The following is a 21,345-nucleotide window of genomic DNA, read 5'->3' on the forward strand; positions in this document are numbered from 1 at the left end:
TCTGACAGTGCCCGGTCTACTGAATATAGGGGATCTGCAGTGCTCCTGTTCCATCAGGAAGGGGTTAATAGGAGCACTGCAGATCCCCTATATTCAGCTAGACTGAATTCCAAGTGGGGGAAGAAAAAACAGTCCTCAAGCTCAGGGAAGGGGCAGACAGACAACCAAAACACCCCCTCCCCTCCCCCAGCACCCAGCAACTACTGCACCCAAAAACCATTTTAATTTTTTAAAATTTTCCAGCAGCTGCTGCATTTCCCCCCTAGGCTTATACTCGAGTCAATAAGTGTTCCCAGTTTTTTTTATGGTTAAATTAGGGGCCTCGGCTTATATTCGGGTCAGCTTATACTCGAGTATATACGGTGTGTAATATATGTAGTAGTGGTGGTAGTAGTAGTAGATATTTTTCATTTATTTTTTTAAAAATAGACAAATTCTATACCACGCAGTTTCGATACAGTTTCTGATGCTGTATTTAAATGAAAATCAGAACTGGACCCGCCAGGACAGAGAAGTTGTCACTTTCCTACATAGCAAACTGTATGGTCTGGCTAGTATATGAGAATTGTCTTTGCTTTTGCCCCCAAGTTCAAGCACATTTGCGAAAACTCGAATTTCTCTCCGAATACTGACTGACCCCCAATTTGCTCCTTTAATCCAATTATTCTTCCCTGTGATGATATTCTATACCTGTTTGCATCAGAACGGATTGCGTTACAGATGCGGACACAAGAGACCGTAACGCTTTTGATAAACTCGTAACCCAGACTTTTGATGACGGTGCTTTTCATCTCCGTAAAATCAGGGAGTTGTGGTATCATGTCACTGGAGGCAAATGCTTCAGAGCAGTTTGAAGTCTACTTGGCAGAAGGCATACATCTCCAGCCTGATATGGCCCTGCGGCAGGGTTAGTTATCACTTAGCCTGGGCAAGGCTATCCAGTGAAGTTTCCATTGCTAATCTGATATCTTCTTTTGTTACTGGATTTATAACTTGGAGCTGGAAAGTGCTTTTTACATAATCGGTTTGAAGGTGATAGGAAAAGCTGATCCCTCGTAGCATCCGGTATTTATTGTATTCCAGATATTACTCTTACTAATATGACCTATTTTACAGCGTGTTCGATGTATCCGATAGATTTATGGATGTATTAGTTGAAGGTGTCGTCACCTTTCGGCAGAACCCAGCCCCCTTATCCTTAGGATGACCCATTGATATCTGGTGAGGGGCTGAGAGTTGACCCCAAATGTCCAGTCCCTGCATAGTACAGTGCATGGGGCTGGACGCAGTTGGCTCACTACACTGTATAGTGGCCGGATATTCGTACGGCCAACTGAGCTGTAATATGGGCACCGTGCCACTATACAGGGCTCAGCATGATCTGCTTCCAGCTCTGTATACTGTATAGTACAGGGACCAAACGCCACCTTGAATAGCTGTTGTGTTCAGATGTGGACTGTCAGCCGTCTCACCAAAAAAAAGAGGCCATAAAAAAAAAACTAGACAACCCCTTTAAGTCCCCATTTATAGAGTCCATTGATGGAGGCGAGATTAGCTGACTGTCTCCCTACTACCATCATTAAGGATGGATCGGGCGCGATGAATCTGATTTCTCTGAGGAACAAAGGATCGGACATAAGCATTGAAAACGCGTGAACCAACAACCAATGAGTCAGGATAGACAGGGCTATGAGGTGTACGGTCCGTCATGTGCAAGGTAAATAGATTATAGCCATCGGAGCAGATTTAGTATCATGTCCAAAAGAAAAAAAAAAATGCCCGTTACCAATTGCAACCAATCACAGCACAGCTTACAGTTTTCCAGAGCACAATTAGAATTGAAAGCTGCTCTGTGATTGGTTGTTATGTGCAACTAAGACCGTTCTCATTCACTGACTGCAAAAGGCATATCCATATTCCTCATCGATGGGTTACTATAGACAACAAAGACATTGATACATAAAAATGGAAAATTCCTTTAAGGGGTTAAAAGCCAAATATTTTTTATTTCCCACCGAGTTCCCCGTTTTGTAAAACGCAGCATTCAGTAGAAGCTTCAGCTCTGGGCTCGCGTCCCAGTTATTGAGGAAGTCCAATGATGTGTGTTTCGCTGCCTCACTATTATATTGTATCCTGTTTATCTTTGCCGCATGGGATGACCGGGAAATACGGCTTAGACGAGATTTACTTCCAAACAATGCGCCGATTCTCTGCAGGGGGCGTATTTGTGATCTAACATGGTGATAGATGCAATGTGTTCCTGCAGGGTTGTTGCTAGAGAAGTTCTAGAGCTTAAAAGTAAACTTCTTGCAAAATGGACTCCTGTGTTTGGGTTTCTGTTCGTCGGGGACCCCAAAAAAAGGAAACCCACTCTGGTTAGAAAGCTACAGAACTCATAGACTATAATGGGGTCCATTGGGTTTCTGTGCCAAAATATGCAGAGAAAAAAGTCCTGTTTGCTGGACTTTTCCCTCTGTAGATTTCAAGCGGATTCAGGGACGGAAACCCCGCACGGAGACCAGGCGCAGGTATGAATCTAGTTTTTCATCCTGTCCTGGTTAAAAGGCAATAAAAATAGCCCATCTTGTAAATGTCACTATGACGGTTTCTATAGAAAACTGAACTGCCATTGAAATTTATGGTGAAAAATTGCAAAATTTGTTAAAATTTTCTTTTATTACTGTAGCAGGCCAGAATAGTGAAAGTAAATTGCTCTGGCAAATTTATTGTAAATCATTGGGATTATACGGCCGAATTCATAGGACATCAAACCTTGGTATGGTTAGTTGTATTTTTAGGTGTGTACAAAATCTGCAAACTAAGTGTGGGTTCACACTGGGATTTTTGGACCAGATTTTGACGCGGAGGCCTCCTAAGAATCCGGTCCGAAAAATGGCTAGCTGAGACTGGATGCCGGTGCAGTGCATACAGTGCACCAGCATCCCGTCGCGGTATTCTGCTCCGGATTAGGCCCAAATGAATGGGCCTAGTTGGGAGGGAGTGTTGCGAGGCGGACGTCTGCGGCTGAATCAGTGTCAAGAAAGGGCAGGCCACTTCTTTTTTCGGCGAGCGGAAACCAAAGGAACCCATTGAATTCAATGGGAAGCTGTTTTTTAAGACAGATTTTGAGGCGGATTCCAAGAATCCGGACCAAAAAAAACCCCATTTGAACCCGCCTTAAGAATGCTTTCAAAAATAACCTCAATTTTTCTCAATTCATCTCTTGCACATGTTTTATGGAGGGATTTGGCAAGGAGATTGTTCCAAAAATCTTGGAGAACTAACCAAACTATTTTTTTTGGTTCGAAAATGTACAAGCATTTGCCATTCTGTTAATTCCATTGCACTTTTCAGAAAAGTGAGAGGAGCTAGACAAAGGGTCTTGGTCTGATAAACTTACTATGAGGCAGTGTTTGGCAACCTTTGCAAGCCAAGTACCTACTTGTACAAAACGTTTCTACTGAGTACTCCCAACGTTAACTGTGGTGTCCATATTGTGACGGATCCTGCTTCGGATCTCAGGTTCAGAAAACAAAGACTGAAAGTGCCAAGCAGTCCCTTTTGCTTATGGGGGCACGTATGGTAGACACACACTAAAAGTTCTGGAGATGATGGGTGGTTTGGATGGCACTAGCACCCCAGGAGCCTCAGAACCTGAGCACTTGATAAATCCATAGTTTCTCAGCCATGGTATGACATGGCGTACCCCCAGGGGTTGAGGAGCATTGCTATAAGGTTCCTATCTAGTGTAGATCTGAGTTTTTGGGCCACCAGTTTGGCATATTTGACACCTCAGGGGAGATAAAGAATGGAGTATGAAATTACACTCTTCATAAATCTTTCCCATAATCTTGTGTTTGGTGCCATTTTTTCAGGGTGTTTTTTTGTAATTCTCAGGAATCCCACACCGAAACTTCGGAGAACTCCTATTGCTGGGTTTAGTTGGTTAATGGAAAGATCCTTGTTTGGATTCATGTCACAAATCTGAGTTTCGTTTGAGGTTTCGGCCTCAAATCTTCCAGTACATAGGTACCTGGTTTCATATTCACAGATGATAGATTTGGCTACGGCACGTTCAACACATATTTGCTAGAGGCTCAACGGAAGAGATGGTGAAATGTGAGGGTAATGTCACATGGAAGCTTTCGCAGGTGGATTTTGAGATGGGATCTGCCTCAAACACCTCCATCATCTCACTCAATTCATTCACTGATGACTTCAGTTAGAAGGACAAAGAAGCGCAATATCTTATCTTTTGTTACTGCAATTTTTTGCTAACTTTTTTTTTTTACTACCTTCTATTCATTTCATTGGTCTTTGTAAGGCCAGATCAGCCTGCAGATAGGTCATGTTGCTTTTAATTTCCCTGTAGCTGAAAAAAAATTCCAAAGGGAAAATCTGATTCCCAGTGAAATGAATGGGAGAGTCGGGAGAAATTTTTCGAGGTGAATTTCACCTCAATAATCCACCTGCAAAAAACACCATGTGAACATTCCCTGAGACTCCAGATTTTTGCTGTGGTTGTGCAGCGTGATGCTGCTAAATTTTGGTTTTCCTAGGGAGATTTTCATCGGTCCAACACCATTAAAGGGATTCTACCATTAAAACTTTTTTTTTTTCTAGTTGACACGTCTGAATAGCCATAAGAAAGGCTATTCTTCTACTACCTTTAGAAGCTGTCTCCGTTAAATTCCCGGTTTTGGTCAATATGCAAATGAGTTCTCTCCAAGCTCTGGGGGCGGGCCTCAGCGCTCAAACAGCACTGGGGGCGTCCCCAGTGCTGCAAGTGAACTCTCTCCAGCGACGCCTCCATCTTCTTCAGCAACCGCCTCTTCATTCGCCTTCTTCCAGCTGGGGTCACACTTCGACGCCTGCGCAGTTGGCTCTGCCATCTGGCCGGCGGCCATTTTTTTGGAGGCCGCTTATGCGCAGTACGCTCCTGTAGTTCTATGGAGTACAGATCATACTGCGCATGCGCGCGTAAGTGGCGTCCCCAATGCTGTTTGAGCGCTGAGGCCCGCCCCCCAGTGCTGCGAGAGAACTCATTTGCATATCGATCAAAACCGGGATTTTAACGGAACGGTGACGAATAGCCTTTCTTAAGGCTATTCCGATGTGTCAACTAGAAAAAGAGTTTTAGAATCCCTTTAAGGATAAAATTCCATATTTTCATTGGAAGAGGACAGCCTAAGTCTATCAAGCGTACATATTGTTCTTACTTGTGGGCTGTCATGAGCGCAATCTTGGTTTTCCAGCACAGATGTGCACAGATAATTTTCTATGTTCATGTTAATGAGGTTGTAATATGGGGTTTTTGTTGTTTTTTACTTCCATGCATCGGAGGCTCATATTATCGGATGGTATGGAATTTAGGCCCAAAATCTGTGCCAAACTCCATAAATGTTTAGAATGTTCGTGTTACTTTTTCTTCTTCGATGTGTGCTGCAGTTTGGAGCTGTCAGAATATAAATCAGACTCTGAAACCTCAGCATCACGTCTATAACCTGATTTCCTCTTCGCAGCACTCCATACATAACAAGCATCTAACACATTGGATACCAATTTATTTCATGTTGCGACACGTCGGATACCAGACACGTCTTATGTCGTTTTTTTGCATCCTGCGTTTGTGATAATTTTCAGATAAAAAAAGGAATCAATGAGAAATTCTAAGTATCCAGTAGGGAATATTGGGTTGGATTTTTACTGGCGGACTTTTCATTTTTTGATCCTTGTCTAAAATGTCTATTCTTTTTTTCCCTTGAATTACAGATCAATGAGCTCAGCCATGTCCAGATCCCGATCATGCTGATGCCAGACGACTTCAAGGCCTATTCTAAAATTAAGGTGGACAATCACCTATTTAACAAGTAAGTTATACAGTCTTCATGCTAAAACGCTCTCTACATTATAGATTTCTAGAGTTATTTGCTTGTCATGACTGTTTTGCCATCAAAATAGGTTTATTGTTGCCAAATGTCCACCGTTTTGGGTGGGCCCACCAATGGATTGGCCACTGGGCCCAGCCAGGACTCAACCCCATTAGTGGATATTCCCATTCTTATTCATTTCATGGCTTGTGGGTACAAAGATAAAAGCAGATTTTATGTCTTTCGGCGCGACTCAAGGAACCTGTCCAACTCTTAATGTGTGTGATAACTTCTATGAAGGATGGATAGAGAATTCTTAGGCTACAATACTACAGTCTGCTGTGAGACTGTAACATTACCCATTCCGTTACCATTGTCCCACCAATGGAGCTTCCATCTTCTATCAACAGTGAAACCACCATGTAAATTCCCTTGTGGTCTGATGTTCCTCCCATTCTGTCTTCTGTCAAATTCTCTTATTTCTGATGTCTATGAGCATTTTTACTCAAATTATATTTTTATTGTTGGTCCTAATGGACCTTGCACATGACCGAGTCCCATCCACATGTGGACGGTAGAACCCGCATTGATAAGCAGTGAGCAATGAAAGCACACAGACACCATAGACTAGAATGGGGTCCATGTGTTTTCCATGTGGTGTCCGCACGAGTCATGCAGAGAGGAAAGTAGTTAATGAAGTACTTTCCTCTCTATGATTTATGCGGACACTGCGCGGAAAACACACAGACTCCATTATATTCTATGGGGTCCGTGTGCTTTTATGAGTTCACCACTTGTTAATGTCCCCGTGCGGAATCCCCGAATACCAAACGCAGATGTGAACCAGGCCTTAGTCCAGGTCCTACTGCCCAAACATGGACCGTTTTCCATGGACGGGACTCGGTCATGTGCAAGGACCCTAATGTTTTTGTTTTTTCTTTCCAAATATTAACATTTATGCTTGTTTTGCTTTGAGCCAGGGTTATGCCTCCAACTACTTCTCCTAACCTTATGGCCTGGGGAAACTCAGACAAGCATGTTGTGAAATCTTACAAGTTGCGCTCAGCACATAGGCTTTTTTCTTTTTCTCTTTTTTTGGCTTTCAATTAGCAGACAACCGAATCCTCATTATCCCACATCCTATTGATTCTCTAGGGGTATGAGTAAATTCAAGCTTTTAATATGGAAATAAAATTGAGTTATCTTTAGTTGAAGACTGTACTCTGCACTCAATCCATCATGGGAAGAGTAGTAAGTGCCATTACTTGTCGCAGAACTTTACTTTCTCCCTGCTAATGATAGACAGATTGATAGACAGACCGACGATGGGAGATATAACAACTTTAATTTATCCTAATTTAACATCCTACCCACATGGGATTACAAGCCGTGTGTATAGGAGACCTGTAAATTTAGAAAATCCTGTGATTCCAGCAGCATCTGCACAGTTTCCATTAATCTACTTCTGTGATCCAGTAGAGTTGTAGAAACTGTAAGGTAAATTGTTCATAAAGGGTATATAGATGATATTTTTTTACTTTCTGGCCTTTCCCAGGAAATAACCTGTAGATCAGGGGTGCTCAGACTTTTTCAGCATGTGAGCTACTTTATAAACTGACCAAGGGATAAGATCTACTACCCACTTCTTGTCGGCGGGGCGGAGCGTGAGAGCAGGAGACAGCTCTCCGGTGTCTGCTTGTTCACAGCGCAGGCTGAGAATCATCTCTGGACACTGGCAGGCCAGGGCCTTGTACTTGTTCGCAGTCAGGGCTGCAAGTGTCCGGAGATGACTCTCAGCCTGCGCTGTGAACAAGTAGCACCCCGACTCCCTTCATCCCTAAGAGCGGGGACCGCGTCATCCCCCGGAGCAGCTGCTGCCTGGCCTGCAAGTGTCCGGAGTGCTTGCTCTCACAGCGCAGGCTGAGAGTCATCTCCAGACACTTGCAGCCCTGACTGCGAACGAGTGCAAGGCTCCGGCCTGTCAGTGTCCAGAGATGATTCTCAGCCTGCACTGTGAACAAGCAGACACCGGGGATCCCTGGCTGCATCCTGCAATCGACCCATACGTCCTTCACGATCGACCGGTAGATCGCGATCGACTTATTGGGCACCCCTGCTGTAGATGGTTAAACAGATGAGGTCTTGTTGATTTGTAATACGCCATAATCTTTGTCTTTTATAATAATTTCCTAAATGAAACATTATCTGAAATGACAAGATGCATTTCTCACTGAAATTACAAACTGATTTCTCTGCACTTCGGATACTTGCTGACTTTATTAGCACTCTGCTGAGATTTACATTTCAAAGACTTTCTCCGGCAGTACAAAAAAAGCCGCTTGATCCATAATTTACAGCTTTAGAGCTGCGCTGTGCGCCGGAGCCTTCGGTTTGAAGAACGGCCCTGTTTTGCTTTTTTTTTTTTTGTTGTTTTTGTTTTTTTTTTAAAAAAAAAAAAATAAATAAAACACACGAATGAAAGATGAAAAGCGAAGAATTGCACACCAGCGGCTCCATATTGATCTTGGTTGTTTCAGCGGCAAATGAGGGCTCCGTCTGAAAGGCAAAGATGTATTATGGGCCACACTGGATTGTGTTTGCTTTAGTGATAACAAACAAAATAGTCTTTGTTCTTTTGTATTATATTGGTAGTTATGGGGATTTAAAGGACTTTGGATATAAAAGACAAATCATAGTCGCTGCATTTTATTTATTTTTTGCTTTGTGTTTTGACTTTCACAAATTCATTTTCATTAAATCGAGCGGAGGTTTTCTTCAGAAAACATCGGGGGTATACCGATAAGCCAAAAGCTAGATGATGACTTAAAGGGCCCCTTCAATGATGAAACAACTGTGTATAAATGAATAGTACAGGTGAATATAAGAAACTTTGTAATGTGTCTTATTAAGGAAATCTGTTGGTTTCTCCATTTAGGAGATAGTTTTCCTCCTCTGTGATATTCATACCCAACCTTACACATAGAAGTCTATGAAAAAGGGAGGAGGAAATTGCTATTGGCTAATTTTCTGTTTCTTTCAGTAGAGCCTTATCTTATTAGATATAGTAGAGTCAAAACTTCTATAGTGCAGCAGAACTTAGCAGCTGTATGTTTGTGCCGCCTCCTCCTTTCCTTAGACTTCTATGTTAGAAGTAATTCTACCTAATACATGGAGAACAAAGCATTTTTTGGATGATGTATATTACAAAGTTTCTTGTCTTTGTTTGTATCATTCATTCAGCACCGAAATGTCCTGTCCTATTTCGCTACGGCACATGGCCACACACTGAACATTCCCTTTTAAAGAGACTGATCAGCACCAGATGGAAGTGGCGCCAGGGGATGCCGCAGCTCTCCTGCCATGTTTTCCACAGGCACAATATGCATCACATTTTTTGCATGAGTGTTTTACGTTGGGATAACTGGTTCTGGTTCCATTCACAGGACACATGATGACAATTTTCTGATGTTCAGATGTAGCGGTGTTATAACCCAAACTTCTGACGTTGGTTAAACTGCTACAGCATGATAGGTTTTGTAATAAGATAACAAAACCTATGGAAATATTTTCATTGGTTTTTGATGTCTCCTGTGATCAGATATCACTATGTAGCAGTTTAACCAACTACAGAAGCTTGGATAAAGTCTGCTACATCTGAATATAATACATATACAAGTACATATACTATGACTTCCTCCCTCACCTTTTAATACTATTATATTGTAGCTTACACACCAGCCTCCTGACATGCATGCTCGGCTGAACCATGGCGGAACAAGTGCATAGCCCAAGTATTGTTTGCTGAAGGCTTCCATACAGTAAACATGACAGTAATCCATTAGTCACGGACAGAGTTCCATAGTCAGAGCTGACTGACTCATCCACCGCAAGGTTGCCGTTTCTTCTGACGTGGCTGGTTGGAGTCAGCTTTGGAGCGTCTGGTTTAAATGTATGACATGTCTCTTTATGTACCTTTTGTATATTGTTAAAATGGGGACTGTCAGGTTTCCTCATGGACGGGAAGACTGGAGCCACTTGCAGAGTTCTTCATCTGTGAAGCTGTTCAGATCTGCAATGGAGGCTTTGTTGCAAATGTGAACATAGCCTTAGATTTTTATGCGATACAGGTTGAATGGGGTTAAAATTCTGTTAATCTAGCAAAAAACCTTCCAAAAAAAAAGCGGTTTGTAACTTCATTCCAGCACACACCTACTATATATATATATATATATATATATATATATATATATATATATATATATGGACCTTTCACCATCTTCACTCACTTCAACGTTTCGTATCCTTCAATAGGAGAAGCTCCACCGATTCTGGTGCATTTAAAAAATTTTCTCTAGTCCCCACCATTCTTGAGCCATTGGTGCTGTTAGTTTCTAGTATGCTACTGTCAGTTTGGTGGTCCCAGACTTGCTCTGCTCAAACCCAGGACCACCCACTTTACAGTAGAGTCTAATTAACATTTTGGGTGCTGATACTAAAAGCACTGATTGCTCAGGAATGGTGGGGGCTAGAGAAAAATTACAACTGTGCTGGAAACCGTGGCACAGCACCTTTATAAAGAATGCAGTGAGGTGGTGAAAGGTAGTCTTTAAGGCTGAAGCCCTACGTTGCGAAAATGCAGTGTTTTTACCGCTTTGGAAAAGCTGCATCAAAAACTGTTGTGGTTTACAGTACCCACAAAGTGAGTGAGATTCTGGGTAATCCCATTCCCATCCCAAAAAAGGTTGCGGAAACGCACCTCCATTATACATGAGGAAACTGTGACGTTTCTCCTATACGTGTAATAAGTGAAAAAAAATCTCGGCAAAAATGTAATGAAAAAAAGCAATGGGTTTCTTCCACCAACCAACAATAGTTGTATGGTCACTAGGGGCTGACCAATGGGACCTTCAATGTTGAGAAGAATGATTGATGTAAAGATTGATACAGAGGAAGTAATAGTATAGCATCCTTCATTGCTGTGTTATAGAGCACCATATGGCGGCTCCATTGGACAACGTCCTAATGACAATTTAGTGGCAATGACTTTGCTCTGATTGGAACCATTTTCTTACTGGAAATTAATTTCACTTGTAGAATTGAAGCTTTTTATGTATGTCCTGTGAAGCTGCCCATAGACGTAACTTTTTTTTTTTTATAGCCTGATCCAATTGATTACAAGTCTTTGGAATGAATTGTTTTGCATAATGGACCAAATTGCTCTTAGCAAGTTCTACATTTTTCTTGGCCAATGGTCAATAATGCTACTGATTAGAGATGAGCGAACATGATCTGTCGGAAGAGAATTTCAATTAACGGGTTTTTTGTTTTTTTTTTTCATTCCATTCCATGAGAATGAGAGTGATTCTTATAAGACTCTTCCTCTTACTGTACACATTTAATTTCACATTAAAGTGGTTATCCAGCTTCCAAAAATTACCTGCAAATCCATCCACAGCAATGCTAAATCCTCACTGTCCCTTGTGCAGTATTTGACTTTCTGTTCCTTATATCACTGTTATTTACATGCAGTGACTCTATGGACAAACTACATTTCCCGTGATTCATCTGCCTGCTGTCACTTTCCCTTCTCCACTCTCCCCTGCACTGCAATCACAGGTAATAAATCACTCCTACATCTGAGGTCACATGATGCTGTAATGTTTTGTTTGCAAAGCTCACTCCCCCCCCCCCCCCACCGCCCAGTGAGCAGCATTAAAGGGATTCTACCATTAAAACTTATTTTTTGTGGATAAGACGTCGGAATAGCCTTTAGAAAGGCTATTCATCTCTTATCTTTAGACGTGGTCTCCGCCGCGTCGTTCCTTAGAAATACTGTTTTTTACCAGTATGCAAATGAGTTCTCCCGCAGTGATGAGGGCGTCCCCACCACTGCCAGAGAAGTGTCTCCAAGCGCCGCTGCCTCCTTCGTCCACCGCGTCATCTTCAATGTCTTCCGGTGCAGGCTCGTAACTTCTAGCAGAGCAGACTGCGCAGGCGCACAGGTCACGGGAAAATGGCCACTTGCACAGTATTGTTAGCGGCCATTTTCCCGTGGCCTGTGCGCCTGCACAGTCTGCTCTGCTCTGCTAGGTTATGAGCCTGTGTTGGAAGAAGACATTGAACATGACGCGGCGGACGAAGAAGGAGGTGGCGCTTGGAGACCCTTCTCTGGCAGTGGTGGGGACGCCCTCATCACTGTTTGAGCACTGAGGCCCGCCCCCATCGCTGTGAGAGAACTCATTTGCATACCGGTAAAAACCGGTATTTCTGAGGAACGGCGTGGCGGAGGCCACGTCTAAAGGTAAGAGACGAATAGCCTTTCTAAAGGCTATTCTGATGTCTTATCCACACAAAAAAAAGTTTTAATGGTAGAATCCCTTTAACTGAGAGTGAGAGCAGGCAGATGAATCATGGGATATGTAGTTAGGCCACAGATTGACTGCATGTAAATAACAGCGATACAAGGATCAGCAAGTAAAATAAAGCCGAGCAAAGGGTGCACAAGGGAACAGTGAGGATTTAGCACTGCTGTCTGTGCATTTGCAAATAATTTTTGGAGGAAGGATAACTCCTGTAAGTGTTCTGTTCAACCAGTTATGTATTTGTAAGAACTATACACATTGGCATCGGTGATCATTTATCATCATGGTATGTCATTCCTGGTCCCCTACTGGTATCAGTGGGGGACCAGGAATGTGATGGCTTAGGAGCATTGGAGAAGTGGTAAGATAAGGCTGTGTTCACATCTGAAATTGCAGATGAAAAAGCCCTGCATTGCAACTTTTTTGGTCCAGCAATGTCAGTTAGAAAAAGGGACCCCATTATAGTCAATGAAGTTCTTGGGGATCCATTGTGGTCAACCATTACATGCACTCTCGTTATTGTTTAACCTGTGCTTTTGGTCCTTGATATGACGCACCCCAAGTATTGTTTTTTGGTTTTGTTTTTTTTTAACTTTATATGATCGTAAAGTATATAAATTGAATGTGGTTGTCAAAACCCTTTAAATTCAGAATCATTTTCTGATAGTAACCAAATCTTTGTTTCTATGGTGACTATAAGAGAAAAATTAATAAGATAAAATTTACAACTTTTTGCCTTAGTCCTTGCTAGTCCTTCGGTGTACCCTCTTACAGTGTCAGTAGCCGTATAGCAGCACTGAATATGTGATAAGCCGACATGTGTTACTGGTTAGTGGTACACCGCTCTTGCCAAACTGTAGGGGTCTCTGTGTGATGGTGAAAGAGGGAGACTGTGCAAGGACCCCTACCATTGTTCAACACTGACAAATTCTTCACCTGCATACAACAGAGATGATGCTTACGATTTGTTCCTTTTTTTCTTCTGTTGTTAGACCTACCGTATATACTTGAGTATAAGCTGAATTTTTCAGCACGGCTTATATTCGGGTCGGCTTATACTCGAGTATATACGGTATTTGTTAAAGGTTTTATGTATCCTTTTGCTAAAATTTCAAATTTTCTTTTGCACGTATTTAACCCATTTATAAATCGGCCACATAGTTCCAGTCCTCCTGTTCAGATGCACAAAGTCTAATAACCTCTTATTTGCATTTCAGAGAAAATATGCCTAGCCACTTTAAATTTAAGGAATATTGTCCCATGGTCTTCCGAAATCTAAGGGAAAGGTTTGGAATCGATGATCAAGATTTCCAGGTAAGAACCAGAACAAATTATTCTAACGTCTCACCGAGACAAGCCCTTGTTTTGTGAATCGGTGAGTCGAAGTCTTACTAGTTTTCATTATATTACACTCTACTAATTTTTGCCATTTTTTTTTTATCTTTAATTTTCTAGCTTTTTATGGCTGTGAATTAGGGACCCAATCTATAGTCGGCTCGGTTCACTGCCTTCCCAGTGTTGCTGAGCCCTTATAGGTGTGATGTAACACCTATGCAATCTTATGATCTATACGTGCTTGACAGCTAGGAAATAGGCAATTGAAACTGACTTTGGATTGCAGTTTGCATACAACTTTTTGTTGCTATAAAACCCAGAATATAATATATACCGTACATTCTCCTCCTGCAAAAAAATCTTGGCCCCAACCATGGAGTAATTTAGTGCTTAGTTGACAATGGTACAAATTTTTTTTCTAGGGACACCCTGACGGGTAACTTATTGGGGTGTGGGGATCTCCAAGTTACAGGTTTTATAAAAACTGGTTGATACTTTTAATGCAGATCAAACCCCAAAGTTTGGAACCTAGACCACACCCCAAAAGTTATACTGCATACTTTGGATCGCAGACCATACCATATATGACCCATAATTCAGACATCAGACCAAACCTTATAATACCAAAATATTTGGACCCCATAACACAGGTTCTATACTAGACTCCAATATTTGGAACTCAGACCATATCACTCTTTCTGGTGCACATGATGGCCTGACACTGGCCAGGATCAGAACATTATGTGCGGTCACCAGAAGAGGGGCGAGTGATCAATATCAGCCATGACCTATTAGATTAATTAATCCATAGGTCATGGCCAGTTAATTAAAAATTGGTCTATCGGAGAATAAAAGGATAACTCAGCTGCCCAACCCTTGTCCCTTATATTTGGATATCTCATCGGCATATGTCAGAAGAGTGGGGGAACCCAATACGTAATAGGTTATCGGCCAACTCAACTGGGCAGGTTCAGTCAATACCCATTTAACACTTATGACCACTTTAGACAACATTAGGCTGAGTGCTCTACAAGTACATACAGATCTCTGTGTTATCTGTTTAGCACGAAACCAAGCCATTACTGATATCCATTGTGACATTAATCCACTGACTCTGCAAACAAGAGGTCAGAGCTGTTGTGAATTTACGGTTAATACACTTGATATGGGATTTATCAGCAATTTCACTATTCATTTATCTTCATCCTTCCGACTTGCTTCTCTTCCTGTTTAAATAGTATAGACAGAAAGAAAAAGTCACTTTTCCAGACAAGAATTGTAGCTTCGAGCATAACAACAAAGACAAAGCGAGTCACACGTGTCATTTTCGGGGCAGAAATTCCAGTTATTACACAAGTGTTGCTTAACCGGCGTATTGAAATTTGTGTCATTACTGTCACGGATCGGTGAAAAGAACATTTTTGCTGCAGATGTATTGTGTAATCCATAGTTTTACTGCATTTTTTTGTCATGGCTTTGTTTTGTTTTTTGAAAGTTTTTGCAAACCGACAAAACAAACGCCCCCTGTCCCTGGTTGCAAAAAAACAAGGTGCACATGAGAAGAGAATTGTCCAAGTCATGTCGCCAACTATCCCAGTCCATGATCAATTTTATGATGCCACCGTCAAAGAAGGGTTTGGGCCAGGCCATGTTCTCTGTCGTTCTGATCCAACAGGTATCCCACCTGCTAACACAGCGGGTGCCCGCTCCATAGATTATATTGGGGTCCACCCGTTTCAGTATAAAAACAGCAGAGAAAAGTCCTTTGTGCAGGAATTTTCTCTCTGCCAATGTTTGACAGAGTCTACGACGCAGATGGGAACGAAGCCTTAGTGATATAACAAAAAGATAACAGATAAACCCAAATAATATCAGTGGAAGACCAGAACAAAGAGCGGTGAATATGTTCCCTTTACTACCACTGAACAGACATGGGGAGGGTAACAAGTTTTCAAAAACTCCATTGTGGTCAATCCACTTAGACTAGATCCAGCTTGCTCTCTAGAATCCAGTCTATGCAAGGTCCTCACATTTACTTATGGCCCTTTGATAACGGACATGTTAGAAGAATTTTTGCCCTAAATCAAATTGTCATCTATAAACCCATTAAAGGGATTCTACCATTAAAGCAACTTTTTTTTTTTTTCTAATGACCACGTCGGAATAGCCTTAAGAAAGACTATTCGTCTCCTACCTTTAGATGTGGTCTCCGTCGCACCGTTCCTTAGAAATACCGGTACTTACTGGTATGCTAATGAGGTCTCGGCAGCAATGGGGGCATCCTTCTTCTTCATCTGCCTCCTCCCCTTGTCTGTCGTCTTCTTTCTTCGTCATGTCTGACGCCTGCGCTGTCGGCTCTGACAGCAAGACCCTGTTAGAGCCGACTGCGCATGCCGGCCGGCAGCCATATTTCCAAGGCTGCAATTGTGCGCATGCGCAGTACACTCCTCACATCTTCGCCGAACAGAGTGTACTGCGTATGCTCAGTAAGGTCCATACAGCCCTCCGACGCCTGGATGAGTTCACTCACGCCTCGGAGGGCTGTACGGACCTTACTGAGCATGCGCAGTACAGGCGTCAGACATGACGAAGAAAGAAGACGACAGACAAGGGGAGGAGGCAGATGAAGAAGGAGGACGCCCCCATTGCTGCCGAGACCTCATTAGCATACCGGTAAGTACCGGTATTTCTAAGGAACGGTGCGACGGAGACCACATCTAAAGGTAGGAGACGAATAGCCTTTCTTAAAGCTATTCCGACGTGGTAATTAGAAAAAAAGTTTCTTTAATGGTAGAATCCCTTTAAGTATTTTTTGCTTTCTTGCATATCAACGATCCCACCATCAACAGTGACCACTAAACCAACCTAGAAAGACCTTGGCAGTAGAGATGGCCGAGTAGGTATTTGATCAAATACTACATTGTTCGATTGACTACTACGGTATTCGAAAGACTTGTACTCGTTCGAATACCAGGCGGTAAATGTAAAGGCGTTTACCATCTGGTACTCGACAGAGTACAAGTATTAGGAATACCGTAGTATTAGTAGATCGAATACTACCCGCTCATCTCTACTTCGCAGTTCTTGGAATCTAGTTACTATTCCATACAGCCCGTTTGTCTAAATACGTTTAATATTCTTCATGTACCTATTGAGAAGCTGAGACGTCTTGTGTGTTTCTTAGAGACAGCTGCGGCTGCGGTATTACATGATGTATGTTTTTCTCATGAAGAGTGAGGCTTTATGTGTCTACTCCCTTGTGTTCTTACGTAGCCAGTAATCCTCTAGAGTCCTCCGCGCTGATACTAAGGGTGCATGCACACTACGTAACGCCGGGCGTGTATGAGAGCCGTACACGCCGGCATTACAGCAGACTGCCGAACACTTCCCATTCACTTCAATGGGAGCGCTCGTAACAGCGGCGTTTACGAGCGCTCCCATTGAAGTGAATGGGAAGTGTTCGGCAGCCCTGCTGTAACGCCGGCGTGTATGGCTCTCATACACGCCCGGCGTTACGTAGTGTGCATGCACCCTAAGAAAACCACTTACCACTGGTATTTGTTCATAGGGAAAGAATTTAACGCAGAGCAGAAGATCCGTCAACAATTGCCTCGTATTTTGCAGACGTTACACTTTTTTTTTCTGTAAACTATTTACCCTGCGGCCCCGTTCTGTCACCAAGATAATAATTACCCAAGTGACAGAAGTGTAAGACACAAAACTGTAGTCAAAAGGTTCTCGAATCTGATGGGCCTCATGGTGAAGACGGAACGTTTCTCCCGCTGGAATTTTCTAATGTAGAAGAGACGTCTTTACTAGAACACATCAGGACTGCTGCCAGGTCCTTCTTCAGAGGCCCCTGCTTGGTGCAGACTGTATAGAATACGGTGTACAATACGTTCTGATAGGTTTTCTGCAGCTGCTCGAGCGTTCTCCGGATGTAAATGTTTGATTAACCGTTTCCTCTGTAGAGTTCGTTACACTTTGCACAGGATTCATCTATAAAATGTTCTAATGTCCTGAATGTACCGAGGCTGCTGAAGTCTGAGCAGACTCCGATAAATTATACGATTTATATTTAATGTATCCAGAGCCAAACGGAACGATCGAGGCCGATCGGCAATAAAACCTCTCTATTATATATGATGAGTTGTAATATGTATGAGTCAGATTGGAAATGTGTGATGTATGTGGTTTCATATTCCCCCATAACGTAGCAAGCCACAGTATTCCCCCATGATATTATAGGCCAAAGTGTTCCCCCATAATATAGAAAGCCATAATGGTCCCCCTAACATGAACTGCCACAGAATCACCTTATGGTATAGCCAATGTGGAGGAACAATAATAAAACGAGACACCCTGTTCCTTACTACAAGTCACAGTTTTCCTCATAAGGAGCTAGCTGTGATCTTCATCACCATAAGGAGCCAGTCATGATCTTCCTCACCATAAGGAACCAGCAACGATATTCTTTGCCATATGGAACTAGCCACAATCTTTGCCATAAGGAGCCAGCCACGATTTTCTTTGCCATAAGGAGACAGCCACAATCTTACTCACCATAAGGAGCCAGCCACGATCTTCCTCGCCATAAGGAGCCAGCCACGATCTTCCTCGCCATAAGGAGCCAGCCACAATCTTCCTCGCCATAAGGAGCTAGCCACGATCTTCCTCGCCATAAGGAGCCAGCCATGATTTTCCTCGCCGTAAGGGGCCATCCACGTTCTTTCTCGCCATCAAGAGCCAGCCACGATCTTCCTCGCCATAAGGAGTCATCCAAGATCTTCCTTGACGTAAGGAGCCACCCATGATCTTCCTCGCCGTAAGGAGCCAGCCACATTCTTCCTCGCCATCAGGAACCAGCCTTGTTCTTCCTCGCCATAAGGAGCCAGCCACGTTCTTCTTCTCCAAAGATGCCAGCCACAATCATCCTCGCCATAAGTAGCCAGCCACGATCTTCTTTGCCATGAGGAGCCAGCCACGATCTTCTTTGCCATGAGGAGCCAGCCACAATCTTCTTTGCCATAAGTGGCCAGCCATGATCCTTCCCCTATAAATAGCTTCCTGCTAACAATGATGATTTCCCCCCCAATAAAGTAGTCAACCATATTGTCAACCACATTGTTCCTCATTGTGTTCCACTGTAACATTCCCAGTCATAGTGATTCTCTGCAACATAGTCAGCTGAAGTGTTCCCCCATAACATAGCCAGCCACACAGTCCCCCTATAATGTAGACAGTGTTCCCCCATAACATAGTCCTGGAGTTTCGCCATAGACTGTCCTCACAAGCTTCCCATCATTGTGTACCATAGTCCGCTGCATGTGAGTGAGCAGGGATGTCGAGGCTAAAAACAGAGGGGTTAGGTTTCTTAAAAATATTTGGCATATTCTTACAATTGCTGCTGTGATTTTCTCGTGTATCTTTAAGCCCTTCTTAAGACGATCACGTAGATGGAGATCAGAAAAATCCCCTAACTAGTTAATAGTATGTGAATGACGGTCATTACCGGCTCTGGTGGGCAAATAACCCAAGTGTCTATGACATCTGTAAACCCCCCAGTCTGGAGAGATCAGATGTCCCTGGTTCAAGACCTTGACTTTGAAGCTGAGAATGTCAATTTCAAGATAATTTATTGCGACTGTCCTAGAAGATTGAAAAAAGCTTGTGGCATGTGAGTCATTGCTGGTGCCCCGGGATCATCCGCGTAGCATCCTGAAAACTCCTTTCTATCAGTTTGCTTTAATCTTACTGAAGTGTAATTTGACCTGGGCCTTTACAAGCAATCTGGCACTGGTCGCCTGCTTTCATCTTCTCCCGAGGATCATGGACTCACCTGCCCCCTGGTGGACATCCTAGGACATGTACATGCCGGTCACTGCTGCTGTCCCCGGATTAGTCGCCGCACACTAGGCTGATTGTACGAAATGCAGCAGTGTATGAATATGTATGAGTGGGTAATGCAGCTGTGTAAGTAAGAGGCACGGCAAATAAACCTCGTGCCTCGTATATGGAAACCATCAGATAGGGATCAAGTACTGGCTGCGGGGCAGATTAACGTGTACAAGTACAATTGTACGTAGGATAGTACATTGTAATGTCTCGCATCACCCCAGATCTAACATAACAAGGATGTGCAAAAATATTGTATTACTTGGTATCGATCCGTATACTCTGTAGTAGTCGTGGATTTATGAGTTCTCCTAAGCCATGTTTTACTATTGCACTAAATTTTGGCAAAGTTTATTTTATGGAAAATATTAGGCTAGGTTCTTATTTGCACTTGATGAAGAGCCAGACCACTAAAATTGCGGTGACACGCAGACATCAGCAGATCCCATTAGCTATAATCTGGTTCGTTGGGTGTCCTCTGTGTAGGATTTTCTCCCTGGCAATTTTTGCAGTGGAGACCCCAGTGCAGATGTGAATTTATCCTCACTGAAGATTACTGATGCAACAATGTGATTTTTCATAGACTTGAATGGGATAACCCAACATGGTGATGCAGCTGATCAGCGGGGGACCCAGCAGTCTACAATTGTAGTCCTATTCTAAGGATAGAACATCGATTTTGAAAAGCTAGATAACACCTTTAAGCCGGGTTCTCACGGGGTTTTTTTGGTCCGGATTTTGAGGCAGAGGCAGCCCCAGAATCTGGTCCAAAAAAATGGCTAGCCGCAACTGGATGCCGGTGCAGTGCGTACAGAGCACCGGTATCCAGTCGTGGCATTCTGCTCCAAATTAGGCCTAGTCGGGAGGGAGTGTCGCGCCCTGGATGTCCATGGCTGAATCAGCCACGGAATCCATGTCAAGAAAGGACACGTCGCTTCTTATTTCCGCGAGCGGGAACAAATCGCTTGCGGAAAAAGGAACCCATTGAATTCAATGGGAGGCATTTTTTTGAGGCCAAAAAAAACCCAGTGTGTGAACCCGGCTTTAAAGAGACACACCAAGTGATATACTTTATTATACATAGCGCAGGGTAGGAGGGGCTGGAGCATGACACAAGCGAGAGGTTTGTAAAGACTGGCATTATCACCACCAGTCTTCAAAACCTCATCATACATGTCGAGGTCCCACTCCTTGTATGTCCTTCCCACTCCCCCATATTAGGAAACTGGCGAAAAAGAAAGGTAGAAATTTTTATACGCCAAAACCAGATTTGCACAAAACGTTTGTGACTTCTTATGCCTTGTACGCCATAAAACTGGGCCTGCAAATGACCCAGACTGCATGATCAACCTGACGGGGTCCCTTTAAGGACAACCCTATAGTACAGCCAGAACGTAGGGCAGAGGAACCTCTATATCTGATATTGTCATATGTGTCTTTTCAGGATATCTTGCTGTTTATGTAGTAATATTTCCTCTTTTACAGAACTCGCTGACCAGATACGCCCCTTTGGCGAATGACTCTCAGGCTCGCAGCGGAGCTAGGTTTCACACTTCTTGTGATAAGCGGTATATTATCAAAACTATTACAAGTGAAGATGTGGCTGAGATGCATAACATACTAAAGAAATACCACCAGGTAAGTCCAGGACGGGTCTGGAAATTTAGATATTGTGCGTGGTCTCATGATCTACTCTAAAATGTATATGTGGACTTGTCTGCAGATAACTGCGATCTTGCTAATGCCAACCTTACATTTTCCAGTAAATCTAAAGACCTATTCACATAGCGCCCCATTTCGTGTGCCTTATCAGAGGGTGGCATCTCCTCTTTGTTTGTCCCATCCTAGTCCATGTATTATATGGTTGGCCATTCATTCAAAAT

General features: G+C 43.0%; 1 protein-coding gene across 3 annotated transcripts in view; it reads left to right on the forward strand.

The window, feature by feature from the left end:
- Positions 1 to 21,345, forward strand: part of PIP4K2A (phosphatidylinositol-5-phosphate 4-kinase type 2 alpha) — a 79,646-nt gene that overhangs the window by 43,002 nt on the left and 15,299 nt on the right. For all 3 annotated transcript variants that reach the window (XM_075271743.1, XM_075271744.1, XM_075271745.1), the window contains exons 3-5: positions 5,773 to 5,870; positions 13,450 to 13,546; positions 20,948 to 21,100. In XM_075271743.1, the coding sequence (XP_075127844.1) occupies positions 5,773 to 5,870; positions 13,450 to 13,546; positions 20,948 to 21,100 (348 nt within the window). The remainder of the gene's footprint in view (positions 1 to 5,772; positions 5,871 to 13,449; positions 13,547 to 20,947; positions 21,101 to 21,345) is intronic.

The sequence above is a fragment of the Leptodactylus fuscus genome, chromosome 4 (genome assembly GCF_031893055.1).
Source record: "Leptodactylus fuscus isolate aLepFus1 chromosome 4, aLepFus1.hap2, whole genome shotgun sequence".
NCBI classification, from domain to species: Eukaryota; Metazoa; Chordata; class Amphibia; order Anura; family Leptodactylidae; genus Leptodactylus; species Leptodactylus fuscus.